The sequence below is a fragment of the Cygnus atratus genome, chromosome Z (assembly GCF_013377495.2).
Source record: "Cygnus atratus isolate AKBS03 ecotype Queensland, Australia chromosome Z, CAtr_DNAZoo_HiC_assembly, whole genome shotgun sequence".
Taxonomy (NCBI): domain Eukaryota; kingdom Metazoa; phylum Chordata; class Aves; order Anseriformes; family Anatidae; genus Cygnus; species Cygnus atratus.
The window spans coordinates 43,875,074-43,884,904 of record NC_066396.1 but is presented as its reverse complement, the minus strand read 5'-3'; the positions used below and the strand labels follow the sequence as shown (position 1 = coordinate 43,884,904).

Sequence of the window (9,831 nt, the reverse complement as noted above, 5' to 3'; positions counted from 1 at the left end):
GGACAAGGAGTAATGGCTTTAAACTAAAAGACAGTAGGTTTAGACTAGATGTAAGGAAGAAATTCTTCACGCAGAGAGTGGCGAGGCCCTGGCACAGGCTGCCCAGAGAAGCTGTGGGTGCCCCACCCCTGGAAGTGTTCAAGGCCAGGCTGGATGGGGCTTTGGGCAACCTGGTCTGGTGGGAAGTGTCCCTGCCCATGGCAGGGGGTTGGAACTGGGTGGTCTTTAAGGCCCCTTCCCACCCAAACCCTTCTATGACTAGAAATCAAAGTAAAATAATAGTTAGGTTCTCAATAACTTTCTTTTTATCCAAGAGCCTTCTTGCCTTATTGGGAGTATATTGTCAAGGGAGTGACTTTTCACATATATAGAAAAAAAAAAAAGAGATGCACTGCATTAATAAAAAGTTTCTAAAAAAAAAAAACAGCATCAAAACTCATAGTAATAAACTGAACTATTAGTTTACAGCTAAATACTACTATAGAATGTAATAAATATTAAGAAACAAGTAGTTTAGAAGATTTCTTCTTTACCACTTGTATGTTCAGTACCACTGTTATATTCAGTCTCCCTAAAGACTACACAATGAACACTGTCCACTGTGCTGTTTGCTGTGATTTTTTTGTTTCAAAGTGCTGTTGTGCTCTTGACATCCTTGTTTCAACAGTTGGAAAATGTCTTGTGCTATTATTACTTAGTTATAAGTGCTGAATAAAGATGAAAGAAGAAGTTCTCTCTCAGGTATGCAGCAGAGCTAACTGTCTTTCTTAAATCAGCAATTTAATCTTAGTTTAATAGTTATCTAGATACCTACCTTAATTCATAGTTCCTTTTAAAAGAAAGTGTTCAGACTACAGAGCCAGCTTTTCCAATCCAGTTGTTCTTGTGAGAGTTGCTTTATAGATGTATTTAAAACAGGTTTGTCATTCATTTAATATTTTATTTAAACATTTTTAGTACACAATACTTCCTTTTTTAAACCAGAGTCTTATAAGACCTGCAGAAACTGCATCAAAAATGGCCTTGCTAGTGAAGAATATACTTTTTCCTATCGTAATGAAGTTATCAATAATATTTCTTATTGTTTGCTTGAACTACTTAGATCTTAATACCGATTTTACCTTTATCTTCTTTTGGCATTGTACTGATGATAAAAAGCACCTTTTCTAGCCTATGCTCAGTTTTATACGCTGAGATACTTCAGTCACCTTTCTGCTGAATGGTGATTGGAAGCTCCCTGGGGAAATACAAGAAGGCGAAGCAATTTATGCCAGCATGGTGGATGGTAATGGTGGGTGTGCATTTGTACACAACTTTACAGCTTGGAAGCACTCGTCTTGCTGACTGAAGCTTTGGACTAACAATGAATATGAGCCCCCGCACCCACAGGTGGGTGTGTTTTAGGTGAGGATGTGTGCCCAAGTTTTGTATAGCTAAAGAAAGTGCAATTTTATACACTTGGTATCTGCTTTCATAGTTGAGGTAGAAGTGCTGTGCCTTAGTTCTAGTGTTGGAGAGAACAGGTACAATCATGTATGAAATAATAAATAAATACACTTTAAAAAAATAAAATAAGTATTTTAAAGCAATTTAAAACTTCTGAAGCTGGCCCTCGGAGCGCCAGGGGCCTGAAGGAGATGTGGTGACGAGGCACGGTGGGGCACGGTGCTTGTGTCTGGGCTTTGTACAGTGACGTTAAAGCAGCGCTGTAACGGATTATCCCGGCGGAGGCGAGCAGCCGGCAGCCGTCACGACATCGAAAGCCGCGGCTGTGTCGTCCCCGCTTTGCCGGAGCTGGCTGAGCGCCCGGGAGCTATCGCGAAACGCTGCCAAGCGCCTCCACCAGCAGCCGCTCAGCCGCCGCCCTCCCTGCTACTGCGCTCCTCCCCGGGGGGGATGGGAGCGCCGGGCGCCGCCTATCGCCTCCTATCGCCTCCTATCGCCCCCTATCGCCGCCTATCGCCGCAAGCACCCGCCCGCCGCCTCAGCGAGGCCCCGGTGGCGCAGCACGGCCGCGGAAGGCGGGGCGACGCCGGAGGGGCGGCTCCTCCCCCCGCCCATCACGGCCCCTCGGCCAATGAGGGCGGCCGCCGCCAGGGCGCGGCGCGGCGGCCCCGTCACGGCGTGACGTCGGCGGTGCCCATGGCCGAGGGCAGCGCGGGGGGGCCATGGCCTCGTCGGTGGTGCGGGCCACGGTGCGCGCCGTCAGCAAGAGGAAGCTGCAGGCCACGCGCGCCGCCCTCACGCTGGTCAGTGCCCGGCGGGGCGGGGATGCGGGGCGGGCGCGGCGGGGGCCAGCCGTTAACGGCCGGGGGGGGCGAGCCGTTAACGGCCATGCGGGGGGGGCGGGGGGGGGAGGAGAGGGGCTGGGGTCGGCCCGCTGCGGGCACGGCGGGCGTTGGAGGGGTGGGGGGGGTGGGAAGGAAGAGGTCCGTAAATTTTCTGTGCCTAGTTCCTCCTCGTCTGTAATGTGTGTTGGATAAAAGTTCCACGCGAACAGAGTTAATGTAGTGAATTGTGGCAGTGACCTTGGGAAAACAAGCTGCTGTCACGGGGTGAAGTTCTCGAGGTGTCTGTTGGCTGGCAGTGTGCGTGGGGAAGGAAGTAAACAGGCGCTGTGTGCTGCGTGGGTTAGCCTCAGCAGTCTTACAGGAGCGTAAACATCTTGAGATCAGCCATCAGATTCAAGTAGACCACAGGATGGTTTGGGTTGGAAGGGACCTTAAAGATCCCTTAATTCCAACCCCCTGCCATGGGCAGGGACACCTCCCACCAGACCAGGCTGCCCAAAGCCCCATCCAGCCTGGCCTTGAGCACCTCCAGGGGTGGGGCATCCACAGCTTCTCTGGGCAGCCTGTCCCGGTGCCTCACCACTCTCATGGTAATGAATTTCCTCCCAATATCTAGTCTAAACTTACTGTCTTTTAGTTTGAAGCCATTGCCTTTGTCCTATCACTACACTCCCATAAGAGTGTATCTCACGCTCCCATAGGCTAGTGAGCACTGACAGATGGCTGGTGCTGAAGGTGGATGTGTCAGATAGAAAAAGAAGCTGAAACGTGAGACAGAATTAGGTTGCACACAAAGTCAGAAATTTTTACAATACATGTAAGTATGTTACATGCTTCTTAGTATGTGCAGGTGTTCACTACAAATAAAAGGGAACATTTCAAATTGATGTGCATATTTTTCTTTTTCAGACCCCATCAGCCGTGCAGAAGATAAAACAACTTCTTAAAGATAAACCTGAGCATGTAAGTGTAAACAAGGCCACCCGATAGATAGTGCTGAGGTATTAAGGAATGTGCTAAGGAATTTAGAGATGTTGGTGTCTTTTGTTTGGAGGGGAATGTGTAAGCTTGCTTATTCAGTGTCATTTTTTTTTATAAAATGCAGGAAATAACTGTAATGACATTTCATTGTACGCTTACTTTTGAGATAGATAAAGGTGAAGAAAAAGGTTAAGCTTCAAAGTATTTTTAAGCTATTTTTTAATTAAGTTTTCTAATGTGGCATAATCATGACTTCTGGTAGGACCAGAGATCTTCAACTGTTAATATTAGGATGTTACCAATTATTTACTTCACAGTGAGAATTCCTACAAAAACTAATTACAAAGCTAGATTAATACCCATTGGAAAACATACAATTCTTGAGAAACTTGACAGAAAATGCATTTTTCTTTATATATATGTATATATAAAACATATATACATGTATTTTTATATATTATTTATATTTAAACAAATATATTGTATATATGTATGATTCATATTGTAATATATTATAAATATTATATATTTGTGTGAATATATATATAATATGTATATATATTCATATATTTTAGAGAGAGAGTCTTTATGTATAAATAATCACCATTTTACAATGTAACTGAGCTTGTCATCTTTTTCTTCATAGGAAAAAAACACAGTTTTGCTTTCTGACCATTATAAAAACAAGCGTTAGGTTTTCTGCTTCACAGCAAGTACTATTTCAAGAAGTATATTTCTCTTCCAACGTTGGTACAAAGCACATTGTTTCTCTTGCTTCCTGTACATCTGCACTTATCTAGACTCTTTGTTCTAACACTTTAAACCATCATAAGGAAGCCCAAAGCCCACAGCTTAGCTGGTCAGTCACCTCCTTGTTATAGATGGTGTTCCTGTTTTCCAGCGTATTTTTATCTAGCAGCTCCTGCAGAGAGAGCTGTTTAGTCTGGACAGATCATACATTGTTTGTCTGAAATCCCACTTGGTGGCGAGTGATGACGTTTTGATAAGTTTTTATCATAACATTGATTATGTGGATAGACAGCATATTTTTCCTATTTAATTATGAAGCAGTTGTGTGCTGAAAATGGAACAGCCACTTTTGAAAGATTCTTGTGCGCATACAGTTTTCTGGTTCCGTGCCACCTTACCTTAGTTCTTTACCTGCACAGATACCCTTTTTGTCAGACATAGAAGGCTGTGTTGGATAGCTGTCAGTGGTTACAAATATACCATCTGTGTTAGCTTTCAACAATGATTAAAGCATGAAACAAACGGACGTGTTTCGTGTAAGGAAGGGATCGAGCTTTACAGGTGGATGGCAGTAGGGGTAATGAAGAAATAAAAGTAATTTCTTTCAGGACTTTGTGTTGAAGTAAAAGTTTTCTGATGGTCATTAGAGGAGGAATGTAAAAATCTAGCCACTGCCCTTGGCCTGGCCTCACAGCTTCATAAATAAATTACTGTAAATAATCTTAAAATAGTGCCTGAATTAGCATCTGAATAATCTTTAACTTGAAGTCACAAAAACATGTTTAAAATTTCACCGTCTTTATGAGAGGAGGCACCTACAGGAGAGGCAATAGTTTATTGTTACTTCTATTTTACTTCAAGACTTTTTTTAAAAATACTTTAGAGCTTGGTCCACAGTTGTAATCATCTGATACTTACCCTTACCTTAGCAGTCAATTTTGTAAAAGGGAAAAAGTGTTACCTCTTAATCTATAATACTAATGCACTTCTGGTTTAGCACTGTCTTTGGGGTAGTGTAGGACAGATGGCAGCATCTTGTGTTCTGTCTGTTTTATCTAGGTACTGCAGAACAGGCTTAAGAATGACTTTTTTCTATGTTTCTGGGTTGTGTTTTTTTCAGGTAGGTGTGAAAGTAGGTGTTCGTACAAGAGGATGCAATGGACTCTCTTACACATTAGAATATACAAAGTCTAAAGGAGACTCTGATGAAGAAGTAGTTCAAGATGGTGAGTTTCTGATGCAGTACAGCAAACTTGTGTGGTGATGTGGGAGAAGAACCTAATTACAGATTTGAAGGGACAGGTTAGAAATTCTTTGAAGTAGCAAGTTACAGCAAGAGGTTCTAGCTTTCTGGTGCTGGGATTACTGTTGCATTGTTTTCTGTGTTGAAGTTACCGTTAAAATCTGCAGCTTTGCCGTCTCTGGTTCAGACACTACTGCATAAGTCGTATAGCCTATCACTCATGTCTTTGGAGATGGCTAACTGCAGATATTTAGAGAAAATACAGAACCATGAGTGTATAAAGGGATACTTTATCAGCATAGCTAAAGCAAGGCTTGGCAAAATAAAGATTTTATTTGCAAAAAGATTTAGCAGCTATTTTCTCTGATTAGTCTTATGCTTCATTGATAGCTAATTTCTTTTTAACCTGTTTATGCTTTTGATCTTTGAAATGTTTTGTAACAACACTTCTACAAGTTGAATTAAGCATTTTTTTAATTTTTTTTCATATGCTGGTGTTTAAGCTTGATTCCTGATAATTTCATTGTGTGTCCCATCACAGGTCTATTGCTAAAGTACTGAAACTTCCATTCATTTTTTCCATGTTTATAAGAATTTCTTTTTGGTCTTCCTGTCAAATATGGATTTTTTTTATTTTTTTTTTACAGACGCATAATAATTCTCCTTTTATAAAAGTTCTAAAATATTTATTTTGTGTTTGGAGTTTTTGCTTTGTTTTGTTTTTAAGCTTTATTGAACTCTCTTATATTTGCATTCAGGATAATTACATTTAATCTAGCAGAGAAGTAGGAGATTTGAATAAGAATGCAGTATCGCAGTTACTTTCTTTTAAAAGGTATGCTGCTAGGCAGAGCCCATCTTCCAGCTGTCTTGGAAATATCTATGACCAACCCATACATTTTATTATGTTAAAAAAAGAAGTAGTCAGGGCTTCAGCAAATGATTAATTTGAACTGGAACGCATGAGATTGAGAGCGCCACACAGTTCTGCAAGTGCCTTTTGATTTCAAACTTAGCTTGCTTCTGGTATTATGTCTTCTGCTTGACTCAGAGAGCTGCTCTGACTTTATAGGGGTGAAAACACATTTTTCAGAATGCATTTCCTGATTTCAATCTTGAGGAAGGTAAAAGCAGTTTCCCTGAGTCAAGACAGAGACCTGCAACTCCAAAGCCAAACAGCATTTCAGATGTGTCTGTGCAGTTTTCTTTGGCTAGGCTTTTATCCATTGGAGGCAGACTTCCACTGAAGGCTTTGAGTTTTATATCGCTCTATACTCTGTGAGCTGGTGGCTTTGGATACCAGCCCAAATTTTCTGGCATTTAGGTAGCAAGTGGCTGCTTCATGGATCAAGTCCATAAACTCTTTCATTAGATTTAGCCCTCCCCGAAAATGTACTTGGGGCAAATTCAACTCAGTTGCCCCCAGGCTTGTGTTGAGTTAGCAATATATTTTGTATTTTGACTGTGATAGAACAGCTTTCCATCAATCTCTCTTATAACTTAACCAGTTCTTGTTGCTGTTTACTGATGCAACTTTAAATTTTTCTTTTTGTTATTCCCTAGTCTGTAGATAGCTAAGGCAATTCACTCATGTCTTTGTATTGGACTTGGAGATTTAAAGTTCAGTATCTTTGCAGGCTGATACTTTGCGTGCTTTAGAAAAGTGATCCCTTTCTGATTCCTAAGATGAACTACTAATTCTTAGTCCTTAAAAGTTATTATATCTTTGAAAGGCCATACATTTGGCTTGGTATAGGATTCAATACTGCTAATAGTTCATGTAGACCTAATAATTTTGGTAGAACAAAGGACATTCCCTTGTGAGAGAGGAACTTTTTTTTGACCTGTTGTTGGTCAGATGTTGTCAGACTTTTAAGAATGGTAGGAAATGGGTTAACAACTATAATGCATGAGAAGTATCAAAGCTGATATTCGTTCCCAAATTCTTCAACTTATTTCCCTGGTTATTGTGTTTCTAATTCCAAACAAAAAAATATATGCATTCATGTATACACACAAATAACAGTGCTAGGCTGCTATTAGAGTGTTATAGTAGGGTAAAAAATAAAATCAAAGTGTTGCATGTGCATGTTAGTCAAGGGAAAACATGTTTTAATGATAGTCTTGAAATTTTGCTTCCATTTTTATCAAGGTTGAAACAGAAAGTTTATCCAGTTCTATTCTAGTTGAAACAGAATTTCAAGGTAAGCGATGAATGATTTTGCTGTATGTAAATGTTTTTTCTTTGTCTTCAAGGGGTTAGAGTGTTTATTGAGAAGAAAGCACAGCTGACACTTCTAGGAACTGAAATGGACTATGTAGAAGACAAACTGTCCAGTGAATTTGTCTTCAATAATCCAAACATCAAAGGAACATGTGGCTGTGGAGAAAGCTTTAACATCTGAAACGTAGGACTAATTTTTTGACTTTGAACACCACGAAACACTTGCTGTTTTTCTTTCAGAAGCAAATGAATTTTCTTCAGGTTCTTAGGCTGTGTCAAGTGTGGATGCCATTAAGGAAAATAAAGTTAAAGCATGTTGAAATTCTAAATTGTGTGTTATATTCCAGCACTGATATAGTCATGCTGTTATTTGTGATGAGTCGGGATCCAAAAGGTAAGAACAGTAAGTGCTATAGCAACATCTCTGTACTTTCACATGCCAAGGAAATAAACCTCACTGTTCCTTTCCTTTGTCATTTTCTTTGTCCAATGTACTCACAATTCCCCATCCAAAACCCATGCAATTATCAGAAATATATTCTGATTTGATTTGGGGGGGAAGGAAGTAACGAAAACCAACATTTATAGGTGTTTGTTTATATACACCGATCTATGGTCTTCAGCTTCAAAGTTCACGGATTATGTAAATGCTTACTTTATGTTCTTAGATTTCTGATGGTTTCATGTTTTTTATGTGTAGGTTTTCTGGTATCCAATTTTCCTGTAAATCCAAGGAAGTCCAAAAAGAAGTTAATGTATTAATGTAGTAGGCTGTTAGAGCACTGTTTGTAGAAATACTTCAAAATATGCTAATCCAATTTTAATCCTGCTCCTTGCCTTGTTGAAGGCAGAGCCTATGTTGTTTGTGTTTCAACAACTTGAAACACATTCAGGCACTGGAGTGCTAAAGCAGGAGTAAAGCAGGTCTTGTGTCTCACATTTCTGTTGTTTGTCCTCATCCTTCTTGACTTAAATTGCAAAGTTGATAACACTGCTCAGAATTCAGATTTCCAGTGGTCACGGAACATGTATATGCTCTCATATGCTGTCTGTGCACCAAAGCTATATATATGCATGAGGTTTCTTGAGAGGAAAAAAAAATACTTTTTTTTTCTTTTTGTAGACATGTGTGCTACTAATTTTGTTAGAATTTGAATTCTCTGTAATGACTGTGTAGGTACTAGGATTCTTCCCTTACAAAACTTTACGGTAACTTGTATTTAATGCCCATCCTGAGGTCAGTTTAGTAACAGGAAATCTTTGTGATTTAAAAACAAAAAACTTGTATTTAATAATTGTTTAAAAATAATCTAGTCGGTAATTAAAACAATTATACTTACAGGATGCTATTTTTTCTTTGGGATTAATGTACTTTCTTATCATCAGATTATTCCTTTTTTAAGATGGTGTTTTTCAGGCTGATTGTCTTCAGTACTTCTTCTACTGGAGCTCAGGCAGAAGTGTAAATGTTTCTCCAGGCCTTCCCAAAGCTGGTAGGAAAAAAAGTACTGTTTTCCATCCTAATGTATCTCTAATTTCCCTGGTTGTCCACAGAGGACGCTGTGCAGCTGAGCTACTTAGTTGTGTAGAAGAGAGATGGTAACTTGTCTGCCTGGGAAACTGACCTGAGCAGTTAGTCAAAAGGCTGGAAATAGGAAGCAGAGGACAAAGGGACTAAGGCTCTTAGAGTCATACCACGTGCCTGTGAACAACTTTGCAGCAGCGATGTGCTGAAGATGTGGGATTGCAGCTGAGTAGATCCAGTTCGAGAAAAGTTGTACAGGGAAAAATAAAAATGAAAAATTCTCAATATGTACTGCGTAAGAAAAGAAGGCCAGGATTTCCACAGCTATAGTTAATATTAAGTACTTGAATTTTAGTTGTATACTGTATCACCTTTTGAAGCAAAAACACTTTTCCCTGCAGTGGTCAACTATTGTACACAGTTACTTTATTTTATACAGTAATTCAGGAATAACTGGTAGTACACTGGTTAGCTGAATTTATAGTGCTGTATGTCCTTTGGTCTTGCCAAACAAAAAAAGTCCAGTTAATGTGATACAGCTGAATTAGTATGTCTAAAACTCTGAGTTAAGGGCATCTCTTCAGATTACATTTCTGTGCTTCTTGCTAGGGGATAAGACTATGAATGTAGTAGCACTGGTGTTTCCTAAGAATGCTGTTACTTACTCAGCTTGTTTCAGTGTGCATGTGTTTTGTTTTGGGAGGGAGGGTTGGTTTTTTTGTTAGTAGTTAGATTTTTGTTTTTTTTTTTTTTTTTTGGACCTGTGGTGCTCACAGCAATCCTTTTCATGTGTTTTGTGTATATGCCTTGAATGAAA

The 9,831-nt window shown here is 39.9% G+C and overlaps 1 protein-coding gene across 1 annotated transcript; it reads left to right on the top strand.

Annotated features, from left to right (window-relative positions):
• Positions 1 to 2,045: 2,045 nt before the first annotated feature.
• Positions 2,046 to 7,957, top strand: ISCA1 (iron-sulfur cluster assembly 1). Its single transcript, XM_035565232.2, has 4 exons — positions 2,046 to 2,249; positions 3,201 to 3,254; positions 5,143 to 5,248; positions 7,522 to 7,957. The coding sequence occupies exons 1-4, from the start codon at positions 2,169 to 2,171 to the stop codon at positions 7,668 to 7,670; spliced, it is 390 nt and encodes a 129-aa protein (XP_035421125.1). The 5' UTR covers positions 2,046 to 2,168; the 3' UTR covers positions 7,671 to 7,957.
• The last annotated feature ends 1,874 nt before the right edge of the window (positions 7,958 to 9,831 follow it).